This window comes from Salvelinus fontinalis, chromosome 33 (assembly GCF_029448725.1).
Source record: "Salvelinus fontinalis isolate EN_2023a chromosome 33, ASM2944872v1, whole genome shotgun sequence".
NCBI classification, from domain to species: Eukaryota; Metazoa; Chordata; class Actinopteri; order Salmoniformes; family Salmonidae; genus Salvelinus; species Salvelinus fontinalis.
The window spans coordinates 30,385,980-30,413,430 of NC_074697.1; the positions used below are offsets into that span (position 1 = coordinate 30,385,980).

A 27,451-nucleotide genomic window follows, 5' to 3' on the forward strand; every position below is an offset into this window, starting at 1 on the left:
AGGTGAATGCACCAATTTTTAAGTCGCTCTGGATAAGAGCGTCTGCTAAATGACTTAAATGTAAATGTAAATGTGAGTGTGTGGGTAGAGTCCAGTGAGTGTGTGGGTAGAGTCCAGTGAGTGTGCATAGAGTCCAGTGAGTGTGTGAGTAGAGTCCAGTGAGTGTGTGGGTAGAGTCCAGTGAGTGTGTGGGTAGAGTCCAGTGAGTGTGTGGGTAGAGTCCAGTGAGTGTGTGGGTAGAGTCCAGTGAGTGTGTGGGTAGAGTCCAGTGAGTGTGTGGGTAGAGTCCAGTGAGTGTGTGGGTAGAGTCCAGTGAGTGTGTGGGTAGAGTCCAGTGAGTGTGTGCATAGAGTCCAGTGAGTGTGTGGGTAGAGTCCAGTGAGTGTGTGCATAGAGTCCAGTGAGTGTGTGAGTAGAGTCCAGTGAGTGTGTGGGTAGAGTCCAGTGAGTGTGTGGGTAGAGTCCAGTGAGTGTGCATAGAGTCCAGTGAGTGTGCATAGAGTCCAGTGAGTGTGCATAGAGTCCAGTGAGTGTGCATAGAGTCCAGTGAGTGTGTGGGTAGAGTCCAGTGAGTGTGCATAGAGTCCAGTGAGTGTGCATAGAGTCCAGTGAGTGTGTGGGTAGAGTCCAGTGAGTGTGCATAGAGTCCAGTGAGTGTGTGGGTAGAGTCCAGTGAGTGTGCATAGAGTCCCCCTTAAAAGATTTAGATGCACTATTGTAAAGTGGCTGTTCCACTGGATGTCATAAGGTGAATGCACCAATTTTTAAGTCGCTCTGGATAAGAGCGTCTGCTAAATGACTTAAATGTAAATGTAAATGTGAGTGTGTGGGTAGAGTCCAGTGAGTGTGTGGGTAGAGTCCAGTGAGTGTGCATAGAGTCCAGTGAGTGTGTGAGTAGAGTCCAGTGAGTGTGTGGGTAGAGTCCAGTGAGTGTGTGGGTAGAGTCCAGTGAGTGTGCATAGAGTCCAGTGAGTGTGTGGGTAGAGTCCAGTGAGTGTGTGGGTAGAGTCCAGTGAGTGTGCATAGAGTCCAGTGAGTGTGTGGGTAGAGTCCAGTGAGTGTGTGGGTAGAGTCCAGTGAGTGTGCATAGAGTCCAGTGAGTGTGTGCGTAGAGTCCAGTGAGTGTGTGGGTAGAGTCCAGTGAGTGTGTGGGTAGAGTCCAGTGAGTGTGTAGGTAGAGTCCAGTGAGTGTGCATAGAGTCCAGTGAGTGTGTGGGTAGAGTCCAGTGAGTGTGTGCGTAGAGTCCAGTGAGTGTGTGGGTAGAGTCCAGTGAGTGTGTGGGTAGAGTCCAGTGAGTGTGTGGGTAGAGTCCAGTGAGTGTGCATAGAGTCCAGTGAGTGTGTGCGTAGAGTCCAGTGAGTGTGTGGGTAGAGTCCAGTGAGTGTGTGGGTAGAGTCCAGTGAGTGTGTAGGTAGAGTCCAGTGAGTGTGCATAGAGTCCAGTGAGTGTGTGGGTAGAGTCCAGTGAGTGTGTGCGTAGAGTCCAGTGAGTGTGTGGGTAGAGTCCAGTGAGTGTGTGGGTAGAGTCCAGTGAGTGTGTGGGTAGAGTCCAGTGAGTGTGTGGGTAGAGTCCAGTGAGTGTGCATAGAGTCCAGTGCACAAAAAAAACTACAATGCAAATAGTCGCAGGTTTAGGAATGTAGCTGAAGAATTGCAACATTTACCTGGAGTTAAATCTGTAAATAGCACTGCTGGGTGATTTAAAAAGTCATAATAAATTGATCAATAATATAATAATAAAAATGTTTATCTTTAATTTACAATCTGTAGAAACTATGAGAATAGAAAGGTTCATAACTTTTGTGAAGCATCACAGTTGAAAAATACATATATAAATAAAAACTGGATGGTCTTCAGAGATAGATGGGAGGGGTTGAGGGTAGCTGAAGGATGAGACTAAAAACAAACAAAAGATAACTATTGTAAAATACATTGTAAAATGTGTAATGTGTATGTAAAATGTATATAGTATGTATAAGCTGGAAGTAGACGCCTAAGTGTTGTTGTCCATTAGTTTACTCCAATTCGGGGAGGGGTGGTAGGGTTAGGGGAAAATAATAAAGGACAATCCATTAAAAAAATATATATATATTTTATACATATATTGAAAAATATATATATGGTTGTCACGTTCCTGACCTTATTTTCCTTTGTTTAGCGTTGTTTAGTTGGTCAGGACGTGAGCTGGGTGGGCAGTCTATGTTATTTGTTTCTTGTTTAGGTTTATTGGTTAATTAGCCTTATATGGTTCTCAATCAGGGGCAGGTGTTTGACGTTTCCTCGGATTGAGAACCATATTAAGGTAGGCTGTTCACACCGTTTGTTTGTGGGTGATTGTCTTCCGTGTCAGTGTTGTTACCACACGGGACTGTTTCGTTTGTTTAGTCTGTTCCTGTTCGTGCGTTCTTCGTGTTTTTATAAGTTCTCATGTTCAGGTCGGTCTACGTCGTTTTGTTGTTTTTGTAATTTATTCAAGTGTGCTTCGTGTTCGTCTTGTTTCAATAAATTCATGTATTCCACAAAAGCTGCGTTTTGGTCCGACCGTTACAATGGTGGATTGGAAATGATGCAGATAATTACATTGAAGGAAGCTGCAGTCTATCTGCAATATTAAAGCTGATTTACTCCCCAAAATGAAAATAAAACATATACTGTATAAAAGAAAAACATTTGTTCAGGTTGCCATTTCTTATGGCTTGGGGGTAGAAGCCGTTCAGGAGCCTTTTGGTCCCAGATAGCAGAAAGAACTGTAACGTTCGTCGTATGGAGGAAGAGAGGAGGACCAAGGCGCAGCGTGAAAAGTATCCATTTTAATAGAATACGTTAAACAAACAAACAAAATAACGATAAACGAGAATAACACGAAACGAAACAGTTCTGTCTGGTGCAGACTGAAAATAACCACCCACAAAACCCAACACAAAACAGGCTACCTAAATATGGTTCCCAATCAGAGACAATGACTAACACCTGCCTCTGATTGAGAAACATATCAGGCCAAACACAGAAATAGAAAAACATAGATAAACAAACAGACTGCCCACCCCAACTCACGCCCTGACCATACTAAATAAAGACAAAAACAAAGGAAATAAAGGTCAGAACGTGACAGTCCCCCCCCCAAGGTGCGGATACCGGCCGCAAAACCTGAACCTATAGGGGAGGGTCTGGGTGGGCATCTGTCCGCGGTGGCGGCTCTGGCGCAGGACGTGGACCCCACTCCACCATAGTCTTTGTCCGCTTTAGTGTCCTCCTAGGAACGGCGACCCTCGCCGCCGACCTAGGATTGGCAACCCTACTAAATGGCCCCACTGGACTGAGGGGCGCCTCTGGACTGAGGGGCAGCTCCGGACTGAGGCGCAGCTCAGCCGGCGCTGGACAGATGGGCAGCTCAGGCGGCGCTGGACAGACGGGCACACCTGTAGGAAGGAGACGGAGAGACAGCCTGGTGCGTGGGGCTGCCACAGGACCCACCAGGCTGGGGAGACCTACAGGAGGCTTGGTGTTAGGAGGAGGGACCTGAAGGACCGGGCTGTGGGGGAGCACTGGAGCTCTGGTGCGTAGCCTTGGCACCACTCCCCCAGACTGGATAACTACTCTAGCCCGGACCCTCCAGAGTGCAGGCACAGGTTGAACCGGGCTGTGGGTGAGCACTGGAGATCTAGTGCCTACTACGCGCACCTCTCCCTTAGGCTCCACTCCCACATTTGGCAGGCATAGGACGCACTGCACCCTCCCAGCACCCCTGGACCGAAACGGCGTACCGGAGACCAGACACGCTGAGCAGGCACAATACGCCCTGGTTGGATGCCCACACTCACATGACACTTTCGGGGGGCTGCCCTATAGCGCACCGGGCTATGGGCACGTATTGGCGACACCGTGCGCTTAACCGCATAACACGGTGCCTGACCAGTAACACGCTGCTTATAATAAGCACGAGGAGTGAGCTCAGGTCTGCTACCTGGCTTAGCCACACTCCCCGTGTGCCCCCCCCCCAAATGTTTTGGGGCTGCCTCTCGTACCTGTCGCGCTGACGTGCTGCCTCCTCATATCTCCGCCGCTCAGCTTTCGCTGCCTCCAGCTCTGCTTTGGGGCGGCAATATTCCCCAGCCTGTACCCAGGGTCCTTTCCCATCCAGAATCTCCTCCCAGGTCCAGGAGTCCTGCGATCACTGCTGCCCGATACCACGCTGCTTGGTCCTTGGTTGGTGGGTGGTTCTGTAACGTTCGTCGTATGGAGGAAGAGAGGAGGACCAAGGCGCAGCGTGAAAAGTATCCATTTTAATAGAATACGTTAAACAAACAAACAAAATAACGATAAACGAGAATAACACGAAACGAAACAGTTCTGTCTGGTGCAGACACACAAAGACTGAAAATAACCACCCACAAAAACCAACACAAAACAGGCTACCTAAATATGGTTCCCAATCAGAGACAATGACTAACACCTGCCTCTGATTGAGAACCATATCAGGCCAAACACAGAAATAGAAAAACATAGATAAACAAACATAGACTGCCCACCCCAACTCACGCCCTGACCATACTAAATAAAGACAAAAACAAAGGAAATAAAGGTCAGAACGTGACAAGAACGGTCTATGACTTGGGTGGCTTGAGTCTTTGACAATGTTTAGGGCCTTCCTCTGACATCGCCTGGTATAGAGGTCCTGGATGGCAGGGAGCTTGGCCCCAGTGATATACTGGACTGTACGCCCTAGCCTCTGTAGCGCCTTGCAGTCGGATGCCAAGCTGTTGTCATACCAAGTGGTGATGCAGCCAGTCAAGATGCTCTCAATGGTGCAGCTATAGAACCAACCTACTTAGAATTCTCCAAATGTTTCACACTGACTTTGAAATGCAAAAACCCAAATATGATTAATACAGTACAGCGATACAATTATAACAGAGAATACGCCGGTATCGCCTCCTTAGTTTAATTGATTTTCTATTAACGGTTTCCCTGTGACTCACCTATAAGTGTGGAGCGTCCGTCTCCCAGGGGGTAGCGCTGGTAGCGTGGCATGGGGAAGGGGGGCAGCTTGTGGAAGAGGGGCTCCATCAGGGGCTCTAGTCTGGAGGCAGAGGGGTCCGAGGGGTAGAACAGGTTGAAGATCTGGGTGCAGGCAGGACGGAGTTGACTCACTGAGGGACACAGGACAGCAGACAGCTGAGATTAGGGAACGCTTAGTCTGTGAAGTAATAAATTATAAGGCTTGTGTGTACGGAATGTGATGTGTGGGAAAGGTAGCCCCACACTCTTCTCAATTTACATCAACAACATAGCTCAGGCAGTAGGAAGCTCTCTCATCCATTTATATGCAGATGATACAGTCTTATACTTTGCTAGCCCCTCCCCGGATTTTGTGTTAAACGCTCTACAACAAAGATTTCTTAGTGTCCAACAAGACCCTTCATCCAACAAGACCTCTTCATCTTGTTCTGAATTCCTCCAAAACAAAGGTTATGTGGTTTGGTAAGAAGAATGCCCCTCTCCTTACTGTGATTACTACCTATGAGGGTTTAGAGCTTGAGGTAGTCACCTCATACATGTACTTGGGAGTATGGCTAGACGATGCACTGTCCTTCACTTAGCACATATCCAAGCTGCAGGCTAAAGTTAAATCTAGACTTGGTTTCCTCTATCGTAATCGCTCCTCTTTCACCCCAGCTGCCAAACTAATCCTGATTCAGATGAACATCCTGCCCATGCTAGATTACGGAGACATCATTTATAGATCGGTAGGTAAGGGTGCTCTCGAGCGGCTAGATGTTCTTTACCATTTGGCCATCAGATTTGCCACCAATGCTCCTTATAGGACACATCACTGCACTCTATACTCCTCTGTAAACTGGTAATCTCTGTATGCCTGTTGCAAGACCCACTGGTTGATGCTTATTTATAAAACCCTCTAAGGCCTCACTCCCCCCTATCTGAGAGATTTACTGCAGCCCTCATCCTCCACATACAACATCCGTTCTGCCAGTCACATTCTGTTAAAGGTCCCCAAAGCACACACATCCCTGGGTCGCTCGTCTTTTCAGTTCGCTGCAGCTAGCGACTGGAACGAGCTGCAACTAACACTCAAACTGGACAGTTTTATCTCAATCTCTTCATTCAAAGACTCAATCATAGACACTTGTGGCTGCTTTGTGTGATATATTGTTGTCTCTACCTTCTTGCCCTTTCTGCTGTTGTCTGTGCCCAATAATGTTTGTACCATGTTTTGTGCTGCTACCATGTTGTGCTGCTACCATGTTGTGTTGCTACCATGCTGTGTTGCTGCCATGCTATGTTGTTGTCTTAGGTCTCTCTTTATGTAGTCTTGTGTTGTCTCCCTTGTCGTAATGTGTATTTTGTCCTTTATTTTAATTTTATAATTTTTTATTTTTAATCCCAGCCCCCGTCCACGCAGGAGGCCTTTTGCCTTTGGGTAGGCCATCACTGTAAATAAGAATTTGTTCTAAACTGACTTGCCTAGTTCAATATAGGTTAATAAAAAATAAAATAAATAAAAAAGACATATTTGTAGTCTAGAAAGGCTCTAAAAAGCAGCATCTGCTGTATGTAGTAGAATTATGAACTAGTGGTCTTTTCAAGCAAAATAAGTGTGAAGATCGATCTGGTCCATCAGAGAGGTAGCTAAACATTGTGGGGAAGGTGTTGCATCAGGGACTGCCTGGACACAGAGAAGAGTGAGAAGTGTGTGTGTTTCTCTAACAACACCTACCCTGGACAGCAGGCAGTACCGTGCGTCTCATGGCCAGCACCAGACCCAGTGGACAGCCCAGCAGGAAACATTCAGAGACCTCAAAGTCAAACCTCCCTGGGTTCAAAATCAGACTACTGCTGCTGCCGGGACGCAGGTCCACCCCCTCCTGCATCAGACTGGTAGAAGAGGAAGGAGAGAGGGAGGTGCAGAGGGAGGGATGGAAGGCGAGAGGGAGGTGCAGAGGGAGGGATGGAAGGAGAGAGGGAGGTGCAGAGGGAGGGATGGAAGGAGAGAGGGAGGTGCAGAGGGAGGGATGGAAGGCGAGAGGGAGGTGCAGTGGGAGGGATGGAAGGAGAGAGGGAGGTGCAGAGGGAGGGATGGAAGGAGAGAGGGAGGTGCAGAGGGAGGGATGGAAGGCGAGAGGGAGGTGCAGTGGGAGGGATGGAAGGCGAGAGGGAGGTGCAGTGGGAGGGATGGAAGGCGAGAGGGAGGTGCAGTGGGAGGGATGGAAGGAGAGAGGGAGGTGCAGAGGGAGGGATGGAAGGAGAGCGGGAGGTGAAAGAGAAGAGAGAGGTAGAGAGAAAAATTATAAACCAAATCTACAAATGTTGCAAAAGAGTGAGACGAGGGAGGCTGACTCAAATTTAAATAGAAGCCTGCATCTCAATCCCTCAGTATAATGGATTCTGACAACTCAGTCCACTGTGTGTGTCCTGAGTGGGCAGGTAAAATAACAGGTTGGTTGAGCATGTGTGTGGTAAGCATATGTTATCTGGGAGAGGAGAACGGGGCTTTAGTAGGGCCCTTGACCATTCTGACTCAGTCTGAAAAGCTCTCCTCTCTCTCTTTGGCAGAGCAGAGAGACAGATGGGGCTTGCGGATGTTTGAACAGCCAAGCTAGCCTTAAACCCACTGCCTGGCTATAAATCTACACACCCTGAAACTGTAGAAGACCTCCTGACCCTCCAGTCCAGCCAAAACTAAGAGAGAAGGATTATGGTCTGTGGCCTGCCCAAGAGGGAAAATCAATCTGCCTTGGATTGCCGGCTGCTCTCTTTGTCTTTCGTCTTCCTACTGCCTGCCTCTCTCACTTGCTCTAATTTCTGACCTCCTTTCCTGCCCTCCATTAATCCACCTCTTTCTGCTGGGGTCTGAACGCCATAGGCTGTCATCTCGCAAAGAGAGAGATAGAGTTGGAATGAGAGAGTGAAGGAAAGAGAGATGGAGAGATACAGATTCAGAAAACTTTGTTCACAGAGAGTCAATTAATTTTGCAGCAGTCATAGAACATATCACATATAAAAATAAAAATAAATAGCAAAGGATATTTACAGGGTAAGTACAGATTCATAGTGCAAGTGCTAAAGTGCAATTAGTCCAACATTTTGTTAAGCTGCAGAATTGCATTCTGAATAAAACAGTACTTGGCCCTGTTTTTTTAACCTTAGGTAGTCTGTACCTGAGGCTAGAGGGAAGGAGCTGAAAATCGGAGTGGAGTGAGTGAGAGGAGTCAACCCCTATTTTATTCGCCTTATGGAGGGGACTGCCCAGGTAGAGAGTTGACAGTTCTTGCTGTTGCTGCCCCATGATTTTTCCGCATGTCCTGACTATCTTGCCCAACCTATTTTTCTGTGCAACCTTGATATTCCCAAACCAGCAGGTCAAGCAGTAGGATATAATTCTCTCAATTAGTGATTTATAAAAGAGAACCATGATGGTTCGATCAACATTAAAAAAGTGAAGTTTCCGTAGGAAATACATTCTCTGTTGGCCTTTCTTAAAAATAGCGTCAGTACACTGATCCCAGGACAGCCGGTTGTGACTAGACCACCGTATTTGTACTCCTCCACTATTTCGATGGGCTCACCTTTTATCAGTGATGGTGTGTGCATGGTAGTGTTCCTTCCAAAGTCAATCACCATGTCTTTGTTTTTGATGAGGGAGAGAGAGAGAGAGAGAGAGAGAGAGAGCGAGAGAGGGAGAGGAGAGAGAGAGAAACTCTCTGACCGATCCCGACTTCAACAGAGGAAGGAGAGGCTCCTGTCCCGTTCAAGAGGCTCCTCAACAGAGGCTTTCGTTGTTAGCAGAGGGCCTACTGGGAAATCCCCTGGTTGAGGTGGAAAAAGAGGCTCCTGACAGGCAGGTGACCCGGAGATATGCAGGCTTCCCAGAGGCCCCTGAGGAGTGGGCTGATGCCTGGGAATCACAGCTCTAATAATAACCTAAACTGAGCCGGAGCAGAGCCCTCCATGTGACCGGGCGGTGATGCCCTGTGGAAAGGGCCAGGCAAAATGTCATCATCCTCCATCCTCCACACTGCTGAGCTGACTGGGGTTTTAATGAAGAGAATAACTAGCAGGGGTAGAAGACGATAAGAGGTGCGTCACCATGGACACGCTGCAGAATCAGTGTGAACAAGTCAAATCTCTGACTGAGTAGGGTGCCAATGGTAGGGCACCCTATTCCCTATATAGTGCATTACTTTTGACCAGAGGCCCAAAATAAATGCACTAAATAGGGAATATGGTGCCATTTGGGATGCAGCTTAGGTTGCCAGGGATCTGGCTACTGTAGCCATACAAATAAAATGCTATTTCTATGACTGTAACTACGCTGACGTGGGCCTCACTGGAGCATGTGATTTGGAATGGGAACACTGGTTGCTTGGTGCTGGTTAATTGGTAGCATGGTAGAGAGCTGGGAGCTCCCCATCCACCCAGCAATAGCGACATTCACCTGCAGTAGTCAGTCTCCTATGCACACTGGCACTGCCACAAATAGGCTATTTATAGCCCAGAGCAGGCCGGCAGGTAGACAGGGAGGCCGGCAGGCATATAGATAGACAGAAAGGCAGGCAGGCAGACAAGCAGACTGGCAGGCAGAAAGGCAAGCAGACAGGCAGGCAGAAAGGCATGCAGGACGGCAGAGAAACAGGCAGGTAGCAGGCAGAAAAGCGGACAAGCAGGCAGGTAGACAGGCAGAAAAGCGGACAAGCAGGCAGGTAGACAGGCAGAAAAGCGGACAAGCAGGCAGGTAGACAGGCAGAAAAGCGGACAAGCAGGCAGGTAGACAGGCAGAAAAGCGGACAAGCAGGCAGGTAGACAGGCAGAAAAGCGGACAAGCAGGCAGGTAGCAGGCAGAAAAGTGGACAAGCAGGCAGGTAGACAGGCAGAAAAGCGGACAAGCAGGCAGGTAGACAGGCAGAAAAGCGGACAAGCAGGCAGGTAGACAGGCAGAAAAGCGGACAAGCAGGCAGGTAGACAGGCAGAAAAGCGGACAAGCAGGCAGGTAGACAGGCAGAAAAGTGGACAAGCAGGCAGGTAGACAGGTAGAAAAGGGGACAAGCAGGCAGGTAGACAGGCAGAAAAGTGGACAAGCAGGCAGGTAGACAGGCAGAAAAGTGGACAAGCAGGCAGGTAGACAGGCAGAAAAGTGGACAAGCAGGCAGGTAGACAGGCAGAAAAGCGGACAAGCAGGCAGGTAGACAGGCAGAAAAGTGGACAAGCAGGCAGATAGACAGGCAGAAAAGTGGACAAGCAGGCAAGCAGGCAGGTAGACAGGCAGAAAGGAAGGCAGAAAGGCAGGCAGGCAGACAGGCAGGTAGACAGGCAGGTAGAAAGGGACATATTGATGACAGAGTGACACATAAATAGAACATCCCATGACAACCTGGCTGAGGGCCAGATAGCTACAGTACTTCTGGGTTATCCCATCACACCACTGAGTACATAGATGGATGGACGTGCACTCATACACACATCATTGAAAATGTCACTAGAAATGTCTGGAATAAACATTGGGTAGGGAACTGCGTGATAAGAAAACATGTATTCAGATATGACTCTAATGACAGTGGTATATGCCAAGAATGTGATGGTAGGAGTATACTATTATGGGATTTTCCCAAAGTCTGAGTATCAACAGTATTTAACCTTTATCTTCATTGAATCGGAATGTCAACAGAGTCCTTGCCAAGAGATGTAAAAGGCAGAATAATCCCCACTGTGTCTATCACTGAGATGAGCAACAGGAAAAGTACTGTTACTACCTCATCATAATCAAACCATGGTGCATGCATTGCACTCTTGGAGGTATTGTCCACACTTTTGGAGGACAGTAGAAATTTAAATTAGAGTTAGGGTTGAGCCGGGTGTGGACATGAAGCAAGGGTTAGGGTTATGGTTAAGAGTTAGGGTTGAGCCGGGTGTGGACATGAAGCAAGGGTTAGGGTTATGGTTAAGAGTTAGGGTTGAGCCGGATGTGGACATGAAGCAAGGGTTTTGGTAAGGATTAGCTTCCATCAGGGTGATGTTCTCTGTCTACAGTACCTGCTGAAGAAGCTGTGTTGTCCAGTAGATGTGTCTCCATCATACGAGTCACTCTGTTTCCTGCTGAGGGGTTGTCTGGCCTGGCTGTGTCCATCGCTGGGCAGGGCCGAGATATCAATGTTACTCTTACTCAGCCTCTTACTGGAGCTGAGGCCCAGGCTGGGGCTGTGACAGGGGCTGTCCTCAGGGTCATTCTGCGTGGGAGGAAGAGAGCGTGGGACACAAGCCTTCACCGTTCACTCACACTCAAATACCATAACTGAACACAAATGAGCAGCTCATTGCTAATCCCTCTTTCTCAGCAGATAGGAGAATGTGGGAGCTGGCTAGCTACCACACCTGGGTTTAAATACATGTGCGTTTCAGTATTTGTACTTGAAATATTTCTGTGTATGACTATTTTTCAAATAATGTGGCCAAATCAACTACTTCTATTTGAAGTATTTTAAACTATTTTAAAATCATTTTCTATAAATAGCCTACAATTTCAAACTACAGTATGTCAAAATACAGTACTTGTTTCCAAATACATTATTTCAAATACCCCTAGGACCAAACAGACCCAGGTTAAAATGCATGGAGTATTTAAATATTTGCATTTTAAAATACACTTTGTATTGTGTATTTGAGTTTTTTTCAAATACATACCAATACTTTCCATGTGTATTTCCAAATACATTTTAATATTCAACTACTTTATTTTAAATGTCACAAAAAAGTATTTGTAACCTATGTTTGCTAACTACAGATAGAGATTGATCCTGTTTTATGTGTGAGGCTACAGGAGAGTAGTAGTGGGTAAAGTAGATTTGAGGTTAGAGAGAGAGGAAATAGGAGAACAGAGAGAGGAATAGAGAGAGAGAGGTGAGAGAGTGGAGAGGTTCGGACAGAGAGAGCAGCCCCAGGGATCATGCAGTACTAACTGGGTGTAAACAAATAGGAAAAGACAGGCCAGCTCAGGACGGAGAGAGAGGATTTTCAAGGTCTTGGCTAGGATAGCATGGGGAAGGAAAGATTGTCTGAGAGGAAAGCTGTCCGAACACCGAAGATCTTACACAATTCTAGCTACAGGCCATGGGGAGATAGTTGAATAGCACAGAAAGCACAAACTGAAATTGTAATGCCTCAATTTAAAATGGTCTTAGGGGCATCTAAAAGTGCAGTTTTACAGAACATGTTAGAGTATATGTTGATTGAGTTGTAATGTGTCATGCTACTACCTTGAGGCTCTCAGTGCTGTTGTTCCTGCTGCTGCTGGGGCTGCTGTGCTGCCTCTGACTGCTACTACTGCTGCTGCTGAAACACAGGGCGTCGAAGCACAGCACACCTCCCACACAGTCGCCCATCACACACACCTGGACGGGAACACACACACACACACAAGCACGCACGCACAGACGCACGCACACACACCGTTTTAGAAACCCTCGCTCCACTCAATCAATGTAGGCAGCCATGCCTCCCCAGCAGGCAGATTTGGGCCCCGTGCCTGTTCAGATCCACAGTCAAATCTGAATGTCAATAACAAACTTCATTAGGACTGACTCAGTCTGAGGGAACAACATATTTCTCCTTAATTGGTTTGACGTGACACCATTGTACTTGGCTTCCTGACTTGGAATTGCATTATGACCACAAATCTTGTCAAAGTTATGCAAGGAGGGGCCTCCCGAGTGGCACAGCGGTCTAAGGCACTGCATCACAGTGCTTGAGGCGTCACTACAGACTTGGGTTCAATCCCTGGCTGCGTCACAGCCGGCCGTGACCGGGAGACCCATGAGGTGGCACACCATTGCCCCAGCGTCGTCTGTGTTAGGGGATGGTTTGGCTGGTCTCATCACGCTCTAGTGACTCCTTGTGGCGGACGGTGTTTCCTCCGACACATTGGTGCAGCTGGTTTCCGAGTTAAGCAAGCAGTGTGGCTTGGCAGGGTCGTGTTTCGGTGGAGGCATGGCTCTCGAGTCCGTATGGGAGTTGCAGCGATGGGACAAGACTAACTACCAATTGGATATCACGAAAAAGGGGTAGAAGTACAACAAATATATATAATTATGCAAGGAGAGGAAGTTCAATATAATAGAGTTTATACATTGTATGGTTTTGCCAATAATGTGCTCTTGAAAATTACAGCACTTAATTAGAACACAAGTCTTATCAGAGAGGGGATTGTCCACAGGTGTGTGAGAGTTAATAGGATCTGCAGACGGCATGATAAAGCTGCAGGCCTCTGGCGACATTAGTCCCCACAGTGAAAACAGATGATTACCCAGCCCTCTCTATCCCAATCATCACTTCCTCTGAAAATCTTTGGCTTCCATTAAACGGACTGCAGCACATTATTGGATTTGGCATGAGAGATTAGAGGGAATGAGATCTCCCATTCTCTCTCTCCTCCCTTGTTCCTAACAGTATGATTCATCTCCAGTCAGTCAGTGTGACCCTGTGGGAGCCGGGGGGACACTTTAGAGGACGGACCCACCTGGCCAGTGAAGCCCTTTATGGGCGGACACTTCAGGAGGATGGACCCACCTGGCCAGTGAAGCCCTTTATGGGCGGACACTTCAGGAGGATGGACCCACCTGGCCAGTGAAGCCCTTTATGGGCGGACACTTCAGAGGATGGAGCCACCTGGCCAGTGAAGTCCTATTTGGGAAGACACTTTAGAGGACAGACCCACCTGGCCAGTGAAGCCCTATATAGGGGGACATTTTAGAGGGATGGACCAACATGGCCAGTAAAGCCCTGTCTGGGGGGGGCACCTTAAGAGGACAGGCCTACCTGGCCAGTGAAGCCCTGTCTCGAGGGACACTTTAGAGGACAGACCCACCTGTCCGGTGAAGCCCTGTCCGTCCTGGGACACGAGGAAGCTGTGGTAGGCCTGGTTGGCGCGGGTGATGAGGGTTGCCACGGCGTCCTGGTAGTGTGGCGCTGCGATGGCGAGGAGGGGGAGGGCGGCCAGGGGCAGGTGGTCAACGCTGCTGGACACACAGCTCTCATCATAGCTGTATGGGTTCAGACTGGGACAGGAAGGATGGGGACACATAACAAGAAGTGAGTCATTTGTGAGCCTTGAACAACAATCAATTCAATTTTTAAAAACTAAACATTATTTATCCCTGAAATTACTTGTGTTGCCATAGTTTCAGGTCTTACATGGAGAATGGAATGTACCTATATGGTGAATGGAGATCCCTCTGACATTTATCAACAGGCATTCGTTCAGCAATCGTTTCCACTGCACAAAAATGTCTTGGGAAATGGAATTTGGAAAAAGTATTATAATTGGCTGCTTCTGTTAATCCAAGGTTATTTTGGGAAAAAGATCCAACAAAATGATTTGTTACCCTGGAACGTATAAATATGATGAATGAGCATGTGGCTAATCATCTCTCTCTCAATTCAATTTAAGGGCTTTATTGGCATGGTCTCTCTCTCTACAGGTGCAGGCTTGCAGACTCTCCCCTGCTGGCACAACCTCTCCTCCGCTGCCTGTCTGATAGCACCCTCTGTTTATCTGATGTGTATGCACGCGTGTCTTTTCTGTGTGTGTGAATCACAGGGAGTGACAGTGCTGCACGCCACAGCGTCCGAGACCCTTTATCCAACAGTGTGGGGAACCAGTGAAGGGTAGCCTTGCCCCTTTTACGCTCTAACAGCTGAATCTCCCTTATCGCCATCCCAAATGGCACCCTATTCCCTATATAGTGCACTACTTTTAACCAGGGCCCTATGGCTCTGGCCAAACGTAGTATCAAGGCACAAGGTGAGACCCAGATGCAGACACAGGAAGTAGCTGGTTTGAGTCTTACAATGTTTAATAATCCAATAGGGGAAGGCAAGAGAATGGTCGTGGACAGGAAAAAAGGGTCAAAACCAGTTCAGAGTCCAAAAGGTACCGAAGGGCAGGCAGAATCAAGATCAGGGCAGGCAGGATGATCAGGCAGGTGGTAAATGTAGTCCAGAGTCAGGCAGGGGTCAAAACCAGGAAGACTATCAAAAAGAGAATAGCAAAAGTAGTCCGGGGAAAACACACTGGTTGACTTGACTAACATACAAGACGAACTGGCACAGAGAGACAGGAAACACAGGGATAAATACACTGGGGAAAATAAGCGACACCTGGAGGGGGTGGAGACAATCACAGGAACAGGTGAAACAGATCAGGGCGTGGCACGTAATGCCCTCTACAGAGAATAGGGTGCCATTTGGGATGGACTCAGAGCCTGGAGGGACCAGTAGGGGGTGTGAGGGGTGGGGTCTACATGGTGCAAAGACCTAGCAGTATCCCTGTAGACATACTACCATTGATAAGAACATCAAGGAGAGAAATGGAGCTTTCCAGGTGGATGGCAAGCTAAAGCTGTGATGTCTGGCTGTTACTGTGAAGGGAGGAGTAGCCCTGCTCTCTCTCTCTCAATTCAATTCAAGGGGTTTTATCGTCATGGGAAACATATGTTAACATTGCCAAAGCAAGTGAAGTAGATAATATACAAAAGTGAAATAAACAATCAAAATTAACAGTAAACATTACACTCACATAAGTTCCAAAAGAATAAAGACATTACAAATGTCATATTACGTATATATACAGTGTTGTAACGATGTGCAGAAGGGAAAATAAATAAACATAAATATGGTGTTTGTTGTTCACTTGTTGACGTTTTCTTGTGGCAACAGGTCACAAATCTTGCTGCTGTGATGGCACACTGTGGTATTTCACCAATTCACCAATGAGGTCACTCATTGGGAGTTTATCAAAATCGGGGTTTGTTTTCGAATTCTTTGTCGATCTGTGTAATCTGAGGGAAATATGTGTCTCTAATATGGTCATACATTTGGCAGGAGGTTAGGAAGTGCAGCTCAGTTTCCATCTCATTTTGTGGGCAGTGTGCACATAGCCTGTCTTCTCTTGAGAGCCAGGTCTGTCTACGTGGCCTTTCTCAATAGCAAGGCTATGCTCACTGAGTCAAAGATTTTCTTAAGTTTGGATCAGTCACAGTGGTCAGGTATTCTGCCACTGTGTACTCTCTGTTTAGGGCTAAATAGCATTCTAGTTTGCTCTGTTTTCTTGTTAATTCTTTCCAATGTGTCAAGTAATTATCTTTTTGTTTTCTCATGATTTGGTTGTGTCTAATTGTGTTGCTGTCCTGGGGCTCTGTGGGGTGTGTTTGTGTTTGTGAACAGAGCCCCAGGACCAGCTTGCTTAGGGGACTCTTCTCCAGGTTCATCTCTCTGTAGGTGATGGCTTTGTTATGGAAGGTTTGGGAATCGCTTCCTTTTAGGTGGCTGTAAAATTTAACTGCTATTTTCTGGATTTTGATAATTAGCGGGTATTGGTCTAATTCTACTCTGCATGCATTATTTGGTGTTTTACGTGTCTCTGTCTTTTACCTGTCTCTGTCTCTGTCTCTGTCTCTCTGTCTCTGTCTCTGTCGCTGTCTCTCTCTCTCTCTCTGTCTCTCTCTCTGTGAACATATCCCATGTGTCTGTGGTGGGGAACATGGAGCATGAAACTGTGACACCACAATAATAAGACTTGCCTACAGTATAAAAGTGATAGGAACAGTTTTCTGTTCAGTTCTTTCACAGGTACAGTTAGGCAATGTGCTAGGTAAAAGGTTCCGTTTGACTAGAATGTAACTGAAGCTGGTACAAGACCCCCAGAATGGCCGACTGTCTGCTTTTAAAGCTGCGTACTGTAAGTACTTAGACTGTAACAGCGGTACTAAATGGGTTATCCACCGGTAGTCACTGTCAAGGGCCTGTGTAATGTACTGAGGGCAAGGTCATAGCTAAAGCTGTGCTGTGTCATGCTGTTCCTGTCGTGTTAACAGAGCCCTGTAGAGCCCCCTGCTGCTGGCACAGGACACAAACATTACCTTAACACTGCTGGCCAGGACAAACACACATTACCATAACACCCCTGGACAGGTGGTTACACGGCCAGGCCCAAGGTCAAAGGGCACCTAGACACAACACAACAAGACAACACCCACCCAGCTTCTCTCGTCAGCCTGTTCTTAATTATTTCTAGAGATGGGTAATTAGTAAACTACTTATGCAAACACCTGCTGTTGGTATTTCTGTGGGATGTCTATTCTTTACCTTTATAGTGTCCAGACAATGCTTTGTTACTGACTTCCAGTGTTATTGGATTCCACTATACAGGTATGTTGTTGTTGGTTGATTTAAAGTTGGGCTGGGAATCACATTTCTTGGTGCTGTTTGTTTTGAATCAGTACAATTATTTAGAAGTAGGGAAACAGCAACCTGTCTTCCAGGTGTAAAATTATTGCCAACCAAGGGCTCATTAATTAAGACTGTAATAGGAATAGGGTTAGATTCTCCAGATTCTCAATTAAGACAGCATGTTCAGCCCTAAAGATGCTCAGAAGAGGCAAAAATGCTAATGAGGTTGACATAGCAACATCAATACAGCAAACACTGTTAACACTGTGGATAACTGTCTCAGGAGACTGAGACTATTGGTTCTCATCTTTCTCAGTCTGCCATATTAACAACACAGATCCTAATGGGAACACAGTGGCTTTCAAGTCTCCAGACACTATGAGAGAGTATCTCTGCTGTGTGAGATAATGAGACACACACACACACACACACACACACACACACACACACACACACACACACACACACACACACACACACACACACACACACACACACACACACACACACACGCATATGTTCTCATTAGGAGAGTGTTCATGCTAGCCGGGGTAGAAGCTGGGGATATACAGTGGTATACCATCAAAGCAGCACAGACCTGGGCCTCCTGAGTGGCGCAGCGGTAAAAGGCACTGCATCACGGTGCTTGAGGCATCACTACATTTTATCCCAGGCTGTGTCGAAGCCGGCCACGTCCGAGAGACCCATGGGGCGGTGCACAATTGGCCCAGCGTCGTTCGGGTTAGGGGAGGGCTTGGTCGGCCAGGATGGCCTTGTCCCATCGCGCTCTAGTGACTCCTGTGGCGAGCCGGGCGTAATGCACGCTGACTTTGGTCGTCAATTGTACGGTGTTTCCTCAGACACATTGGTGCGGCTGGCTTCAGGGTTAAGTGAGCAGTGTGTTAAGAAGCAGTTTGGCTTGGCAGGGTCGTGTTTTGGAGGATACATGGCTCTCGACCTTCGCCTCTCCCAAGTCCATATGGTAGTTGCAGCGATGGGACAAGACTGTAACTACCAATTCGATATCACGAAAATTGGGGAGAAAAAGGGGTACAAAAAATGATTACATTAAATTTAAAAAAGCAGCACACACTTTAATTAAGAGATCTTTGGCTACTCGCTCTCTGCCTGTGTGTAACACTTCTAACAAAAGCAGGCATACAGTTGTGTTCAACCTTCAGCGAGCCTGTCAGCCTATTCCTACAGTACATGAATGAACCTCTTCAATAATACAACTTAGAGAATTGTATCAAGGCCATTCACAAAGCTCTCATCAATGCATTGATGACTGTCGTTTAAAAACAAAAAACTGTTCGAATCAGAATTGGGTTTAGTTCCAAATGGCACCGTATTCCCTATATACAGCACTACTTTTGACCAGAGTCCTATGGTCACAAGCAGTGCACTACATTGGGAATAGGGTGCCATTTTGGACACAATGTTTATCATCCTTTCTCACATCCATTTCTGTAGAGTGTCTGATTCTACAGGTTTACATATTAATGTGCTTATGAAGAGATACCTAGCTAGCTGCCATTAACAGGATCCACCCATTAGGAGCGGCATGACAAGAGAGAGGAGATAAGGCTGATTAAACAGATAAGCCCTAAGCTAGCATCAGCAAGCTAGCATCTCTCCTCAAAGCTAACACAGCACAACACAGCAGCCTAACCTTGAGAGAAGGTTACACTCTCTCACATTCTCTCCCACTTCCTCTAATGTCACAGAGCAGACAAGACTGAAAAAGGCTCTCTTCAAAGAGGGTTTGTGGAATTTCTGCTTAATTGCCCTCCCCTTGTCTTAATGGCCTGGGTTTACAGGGCACACAGTTTACAAAGCTAACGAGGGATAGACAGAGACAGAGGGAGAGGGAGAGACAGAGACAGAGACATATACAGACGGAGAGGCAGAGACAGAAGGAGAAGCAGAGATAGAAGGAGAGACAGAGACAGAAGGAGAGGCAGAGACAGAAGGAGAAGCAGAGACAGAAGGAGAAGCAGAGATAGAAGGAGAGACAGAGACAGAAGGAGAGGCAGAAGGAGAGACAGAGACAGAAGGAGAGGCAGAGACAGAAGGAGAAGCAGAGACAGAAGGAGAGGCAGAGACAGAAGGAGAAGCAGAGACAGAAGGAGAGGCAGAGACAGAAGGAGAGACAGAAGGAGAGACAGAGACAGAAGGAGAGGCAGAGACAGAAGGAGAAGCAGAGACAGAAGGAGAGGCAGAGACAGAAGGAGAGACAGAAGGAGAGACAGAGACAGAAGGAGAGGCAGAGACAGAAGGAGAAGCAGAGACAGAAGGAGAAGCAGAGACAGAAGGAGAGACAGAAGGAGAGACAGAGACAGAAGGAGAAGCAGAGACAGAAGGAGAGGCAGAGACAGAAGGAGAGGCAGAGACAGAAGGAGAGACAGAGACAGAAGGAGAAGCAGAGACAGAAGGAGAAGCAGAGACAGAAGGAGAGACAGAAGGAGAGACAGAGACAGAAGGAGAGGCAGAGACAGAAGGAGAAGCAGAGACAGAAGGAGAGACAGAAGGAGAGGCAGAGACAGAAGGAGAGACAGAGACAGAAGGAGAAGCAGAGACAGAAGGAGAAGCAGAGATAGAAAGAGAAGCAGAGACAGAAGGAGAGACAGAAGGAGAGACAGAGACAGAAGGAGAGGCAGAGACAGAAGGAGAAGCAGAGATAGAAGGAGAAGCAGAGACAGAAGGAGAGACAGAAGGAGAGACAGAGACAGAAGGAGAAGCAGAGACAGAAGGAGAGACAGAGACAGAAGGAGAGGCAGAGACAGAAGGAGAAGCAGAGACAGAAGGAGAGGCAGAGACAGAAGGAGAAGCAGAGACAGAAGGAGAGGCAGAGACAGAAGGAGAAGCAGAGACAGAATGTAACAGTCCTGACCTATTTATGTTAGTTTTTATGTGTTTTTGGTCAGGGCATGTGTTTTGGGTGGGCAGTCTATGTTATCTGTTTCTATGTTGGTTTCGGTTTGCCTGGTATGGCTCTTGATTAGAGGCAGGTGGTTTGCATTTTCCTCTAATCAAGAGTCATATTTAGGTAGGGCATTTCTCACTGTTTGTTGGTGGGTGTTTGTCTCCTGTGATGTTTCGTGTTGTTCGATATATATTCACAAACGGGACTGTTTGGCTGTTCGTATGTTTCGATGTCCGTTCCTGTTCGTGAGTTTACGTTTGTCTATGTAAGTTTATGTTCAGGTTGCGTCGACGTCGTTTTGTTATTTTGTAAATTTTGAAAGTGTTTGTTTTGTTTAGTCTACGTCGTATTATATAATAAAGATGGCATATTTCCCTGACTCCGCATTTTGGTCCGAAGATCCTTCTCTCCTCACCTCATCCGAGGATGAGGAAAGCGACAGCTATGACACAGAAGGAGAAGCAGAGACAGAAGGAGAAGCAGAGACAGAAGGAGAGACAGAAGGAGAGACAGAGACAGAAGGAGAGGCAGAGACAGAAGGAGAAGCAGAGACAGAAGGAGAGACAGAAGGAGAGACAGAGACAGAAGGAGAGGCAGAGACAGAAGGAGAAGCAGAGACAGAAGGAGAAGCAGAGACAGAAGGAGAGACAGAAGGAGAGACAGAGACAGAAGGAGAGACAGAGACAGAAGGAGAAGCAGAGACAGAAGGAGAGACAGAAGGAGAGACAGAAGGAGAGACAGAAGGAGAAGCAGAGACAGAAGGAGAAGCAGAGACAGAAGGAGAGACAGAAGGAGAGACAGAAGGAGAGACAGAGACAGAAGGAGAGGCAGAGACAGAAGGAGAAGCAGAGACAGAAGGAGAGACAGAAGGAGAGACAGAGACAGAAGGAGAGACAGAGACAGAAGGAGAAGCAGAGACAGAAGGAAAGACAGAAGGAGAGACAGAAGGAGAGACAGAAGGAGAGACAGAGACAGAAGGAGAGGCAGAGACGGAAGGAGAGACAGAAGGACAGAAGGAGAGACAGATGGAGAGGAAGAGACGGTGGGAGAGACAGAGGGAGAGACAGAGGAGAGGCAGAGACAGAGGGAGAGACAGAGGGAGAGACAGAGGGAGAGACAAAGGGAGAGACAGGGGAGAGGGAGAGACAGAGGGAGAGGCAGAGGCAGAGACAGAGGGAGAGACAAAGGGAGAGACAGGGGAGAGGGAGAGACAGAGGGAGAGGCAGAGACAGACGGAGAGACAGATGGAGAGACGGGGAGATGCGGAGGCACAGCTCACGGTGAGCTTAATTAGGCAAAGATGTGTGGAGTAGAGTGAGAGCTGCTGCTCTCTGGCTGTGTGTGCTATGAATGTACAGAATAATGAGTGGTATCCATCTCCTTGTCCTCAGGTCACTGTCAGGTCAAACACCTTGTCGGTCCCTGTCCTCAGCTAAAGGAATACAAGACCAGCACCATCAGGGAAACCATTTTAAGACATCACTTGAGATTGAGTTGTTAATTAGTTTAACTGTAGACACTGTTTTGTATATCTTCAACTGTCACAGAGGAAATGTGTTGTGTCACAGGAAAATAAATACATTGAGGTGCTTTACTTGTTGTCACTTGTTAATTGGATGTTCGATGGTGAGGAGTCAGACTGACTGGTTCACATCCTCATTCTGTGTGTGTGCATGAGAGCGCTTGTGTGTTTGTGTGCATGTGTATCTGTGTGGGTGTGTGTGTGTTAGGTGTGTGTGTTCCCCAACTCAAGCCTCTCATTACAGCTCTCCTCCTGACACCTAGCAGCTCGCCAGCGGCGGCTGGTCCCTTCATTAGGAGAGAAAGCCCATAATGAGCTCTCAGGGCCTCTCAGGATCACCATGGGCCTTGCCCAGACACCAAGAAGGTGGTGTCCTAAATGGAACCCTATTCCCTACATATTGCACCACTTTTAACGCTATGGGCACTATCTAGGGAATAGGGTCCCATTTGTGACACAACCCAAGAGAACAGCACCGGTATCAGGAGAAAAACACACAACACAAACACACCAGCTCATTATGTTCTACACACAGGGAATCACGCCCTGACCTCCACAGAGGCCTGTTCAGACTGGAGCTGCTCTTTGACGCGTTAAGAGGCTAGAGCCCATCCACTCCCTAGTGACATTTCCCACAGAGCTGTCAAATCCCAGCAGGAGATTGAATTAGTGGCACAGCAGCAATCTCTTTTCCCACCATCGCCTCTGCATTGTATTCCTCTGATGTTGTTGTGGCTGATGTTTATAATGGCATGCCTAAAAACACAATTTAATGGCAGTGACATCAATTAATGTGTGTGTGTGTGTGTGTGTGTGTGTGTGCACCTGCATGTGTTTGTGTGTGTATGTGGGCATGCACAGTGCACACTTGTATGTGTGTGGGTGTCTTTATGCGGTTACACACGTGTATTTGTGTTTGTATGTGCCCGTCCAGGAATACACTCTTAGAAAATGAACTGTATAAACTGTAACTCAGCAAAATCTTTGAAATTGTTGCATGTTGTGTTTATGTTTTTGTTCAGTATAGAAAGCACCTTTTTTTCGAAGAGTGTACATGGAGCAGCGATTTAGGAATGTGGCAATAACTCACACACACACACACACACACACACACACACACACACACACACACACACACACACACACACACACACACACACACACACACACACACACAGAGTCCCAATGGATGTTGTTCCTTCCCTGGCCGTTGCTTTGCCGTGCAGGGAGGCAGACAGGCAGAAAGATGTCAAGACAGCTGCTGAGGCAACACTACAGCCCTCTATTTAAGCTCTCGCCTCCAGTCACTATCTCTCACCAACGCCAATCACCGCACCAGACAGACAGACGGACGGAAGACTCAGTGTGCGTCCCAAACGGCACCCTATTCCCTACTGATCAAAGTAGTGCACTATGTGGGGAATAAGTTGCTAATTGGGACGCAGCCTCAGAACCCAGTCTCCTGGCTTCCAGTCCACACATACTACCTAGTGGAAATATAGACACAAACATCTTCACTCGCATATCAATGGAAAAGATCTGCGCAAAACAAAGTGACATTCTACCAAAGACAATATATAGAATAGGGAGCTGAAACATGATTTCCCCTGAAAGTCTGGCAGCTTTAAATACAACATTAGTTGAAAACATTAGTCTCTGTGCAGACAGCAGCCTGACATATACTGCCGACAATCGCCCGAACAGAACAGAGAGATGCTGCTTCTGCCTCCTCCTCAGAACAGGAAAAACTGAAGATAGTCTACAAAGTCTTCTAGTTTTCACCTGCCCAAGGTCTTCATTACTTAACGGAGGTGGTTTAAAGAAGAGAATCCAAAGAGAGTTAAAACCTCTTTAAGGCTTATGTGTGATTGAAGACTTGCAGGCAGCCATCATCCTCTGCTTTCAAGGCAGCAGGCTAGAGTAACTACTGTACATGTAGAAGATTTTTTGAATAGATCAACATTGAAGGCGGGGAGCAGCTTATTCTGGAGGTAACTGATACCTCAAACGTATCATCTTCAATTCAGTTCCCTCTACGCCACAATCAGATAAAGACACAGGAGCCCAATAATAACAACGGTCGTTAATTAGGTAAAGACCATAGCGAGTCATCAAATGACACACTATGATCCCAATAATAAATAATAATCACTATGATCCCAATAATCACCCAAACAGCACCGGAACACGAATGCAATTCGAACCAGTCATTTCAAGTCACTCTGGGATTCAATTTCATCTTTCTTCCTCTGTTAGCTGAATAGAGCTAGTGTCTTTAGGTGGCTTCAATGGTAGATCAATTAAAAACAGTGAGCAGGAAAAAAGGTTATGAGTTTAATTTTCCAAATGCCTCGAAAGCCTGGGAAATGTCAGTGGCATTCTAATTAACATCCCAACATCTGTTTAAAGGCTGCCTGCTCTATATATTTTCCAATTTAACCTTCAACAGAATTGGCACCCTGTTATTTCTGGACCGACGTCGCTGTTAACTCATTTGATTCCCGAGACCAATTTGTGTGACATGGAAATGGTCACTTGGGTATTCTGCCTCCTTAAAAATGACAAACATGCCTAAACGGTGTAGTGTCATTCTGACTGTCAGACTAAATCGCTGGCAAATCGCTGCTGGGTGGTGAATTCACCTCAATGGAAATGCTATCAAATATAGCCCACATATCACAAGCTACTACTGCTATAAAGTCATCATGACGCTCCACTGTGCTTCAGCTATTCAGCTCAGCGACGGGAGGCAGCGCTGAGGCAATCTGAAAGGGATGAAAGGCCAATACAAACTGCACTTCAATGCCAAACAGAAAGCAAAAATCATAATCCTAAAAATAAAGAAATATTAAGAATGTCAATATTTCCCCCTCCCTTGACGTGTTGTGTGATTGACTCACTTGGAGACGAGGGAGAAGGCCTCGGCACACACAGCCGGGCAGGCCACTAGCTTGATCATCACATGTTCTGCTGCGGCCTGGAAGTGTGCCCGAGCCACCTTCTCCAGCACAGAGGACAGCGTGGTGGCATCGCCAGCCTTGGTGCCAGGGTCTGCCCCTGCCGTATCCAGGATGTTCCCACCATGCATCACCAGCAGCAACACGTGAGTCTTACACTGGGTCTTCTGACAAGTGGAGGAGAGGAAGGAATGACCAAAGAAGAGTAAGAAAAGAGGTGAGGATGAGGAGGATGTGAGGGGAGAGGAGGGAGAAGTGGGTTAGTGGTATAAGGCAAGACTCCTGGACCTGCATTCATATATACTATAGATAATAGAGAGACAACTCATTCATATATACTATAGATAATAGAGAGACACCTCATTCATATATACTATAGATAATAGAGAGACAACTCATTCATATATACTATAGATAATAGAGAGACAACTCATTCATATATACTATAGATAATAGAGAGACACCTCATTCATATATACTATAGATAATAGAGAGACACCTCATTCATATATACTATAGATAATAGAGAGACACCTCATTCATATATACTATAGATAATAGAGAGACACCTCATTCATATATACTATAGATAATAGAGAGACACCTCATTCATATATACTATAGATAATAGAGAGACACCTCATTCATATATACTATAGATAATAGAGAGACACCTCATTCATATATACTATAGATAATAGAGAGACACATCATGAACAGACGGAGTGTAGGGTAGTTATACTGGTCATTTATTTATCAGAGTGTGTATTGTGATTCTCCTACCTCCATGTCCTCTAACCCGTCGATGCTGCTCTGAGGGACACATTGAGGACGCCCCAGGCGATACAGGCTCCCTACAGATTTAAGATAGGAGAGAGGGAGAGAGAGAGCGAGGGAGAGAGTGAGAGAGAGCGGGAGAGAGAGAGAGATAGAGGGAGAGAGATAATTAAAGAAAGAATTGTAGATAGAGAAAGGAGAGAAAGAGGGAGGAAGAGAGAGATAGGGATACAGAAAGGAGAGAGAGTAGGGGGAAGAGAGAGTGAAAGGAGGGAGAGACAATGGAGAGAGAGAGAAAACTCAATACATGAGCCACTTCACACATCAATTATTATTGATCCCAGGAGCTAACCAATTTCAGTATAACTAAAGCCTTAACTTTTCTCTTTATTCCGTCCATATCTGAGAGATGAGCCCCAAATATTGTATGCCCTTAAGCTCAAATCTCATAAGCACATACTCTGGAAAAGTCAATACTGACTCATCACACAGAATCCTTTCATACAGGCATATGGTTCTGTCCCCACCACAGTAGCTGCCTGGCACTGCCATATTTTGGATTTTGGCTTGTCAGACAATGCAAATACACCTTGGGTGGGATGAGGAAGATTGAGGAAGGATACAGGAGAGTTATGGTTATTTACCCAACAACCTGTACGGTGTGTCTATCTGTTCCTGTGTGAAGTGTGGCAAGCCATTGGCTCCTGGCCAAACTCATGAGCCTCCCTGAAGCCTCTGCCATCTTATTCCTTAGTCTCTCTCTCTCTCTCCCTCTCTCCCTCTCTCCCTCTCTCCCTCTCTCCCTCTCTCCCTCTCTCCCTCTCTCCCTCTCTCCCTCTCTCCCTCTCTCCCTCTCTCCCTCCCTCCCTCCCTCCCTCTCTCTCTCTCTCTCTCTCTCTCTCTCTCTCTCTCTCTCTCTCTCTCTCTCTCTCTCTCTCTCTCTCTCTCTCTCTCTCTCTCTCTCTCTCTCTCTCTCTCTCTCTCTCTCTCTCTCAGCCCACAGCCCACAGCCCACAGCCCACAGCCTGACCTACTCTGCCTGCCGGCCACTCTGTCTCCGGCCACATTTTGCCTCCTGCCTGTCTCTCCCTCCATTTCAACACTCAGCAGACCCACTGCACTATTCTGGTCAGAACATTAGCTACAGCAAATCAATTCCGGAGGGCTCTTTGTAAGTGGGAGATGGAATAACAATGAGAACTGGTGTTTTTATTTATTGGACCGGTACAGGGAGGACAGTACAAGATTAGTCATGCATTTAAAATTAATGTGTGATCAGAGGTTCTCTGCATATTTACAATGAAGCCTTTTTGCTTCTTACGTAACATTAGTTGATTGCAACCAAAACAAACCTCTCAATTATTCAGGAGTTTTAACATAGAGTAAAAACATGGGTTGAGTGAACCCAACTCACAGTCCCTAGTTATACTCAATTTGCTTTTAATAGTGTGAGTAAACTATAAACAAATAACAATGTTCTATATAATTGAATATCTAAGAGATTTAGACAGAGAGAGAGACAGACATACAGAGAGAGAGGTAGACAGACAGAGAGACAGAGAGAGAGGTACATACATAGAGAGAGGTAGACAGACACAGAGAGAGGTAGACAGACAGAGAGACAGAGAGAGAGACATACAGACAGAGAGAGAGGCAGACAGACAGAGAGAGAGGCAGACAGACAGAGAGAGAGGCAGACAGACAGATAGATAGACAGACAGACAGACAGACAGACAGACAGACAGACAGACAGACAGACAGAGACAGAGAGATAGACAGACAGAGAGAGAGGAGAGAGTGGGAAGTAAAGGGAGGGATTGGAGTAGGAAGCAGTAGGGAGAGAGAGAGGAAGGATATTGGCAGTATGTCAGTACTAGCTAGTGGAGGAAGGATACTGGCAGTATGTCAGTACTAGCTAGTGGAGGAAGGATACTGGCAGTATGTCAGTACTAGCTAGTGGAGGAAGGATACTGGCAGTATGTTAGTACTAGCTAGTGGAGGAAGGATACTGGCAGTATGTCAGTACTAGCTAGT

The 27,451-nt window shown here is 46.8% G+C and overlaps 1 protein-coding gene across 5 annotated transcripts in view; it reads right to left on the reverse strand.

Annotated features, from left to right (window-relative positions):
• Window positions 1-27,451, reverse strand: part of LOC129831988 (membrane-associated phosphatidylinositol transfer protein 3-like) — a 142,548-nt gene that overhangs the window by 46,614 nt on the left and 68,483 nt on the right. For all 5 annotated transcript variants that reach the window (XM_055895679.1, XM_055895678.1, XM_055895681.1 and 2 more), the window contains 7 exons: window positions 25,424-25,494; window positions 24,584-24,807; window positions 13,874-14,063; window positions 12,267-12,401; window positions 11,047-11,240; window positions 6,737-6,894; window positions 4,980-5,150 (listed from right to left, as the gene is read on the reverse strand). In XM_055895679.1, the coding sequence (XP_055751654.1) occupies window positions 4,980-5,150; window positions 6,737-6,894; window positions 11,047-11,240; window positions 12,267-12,401; window positions 13,874-14,063; window positions 24,584-24,807; window positions 25,424-25,494 (1,143 nt within the window). The remainder of the gene's footprint in view (window positions 1-4,979; window positions 5,151-6,736; window positions 6,895-11,046; window positions 11,241-12,266; window positions 12,402-13,873; window positions 14,064-24,583; window positions 24,808-25,423; window positions 25,495-27,451) is intronic.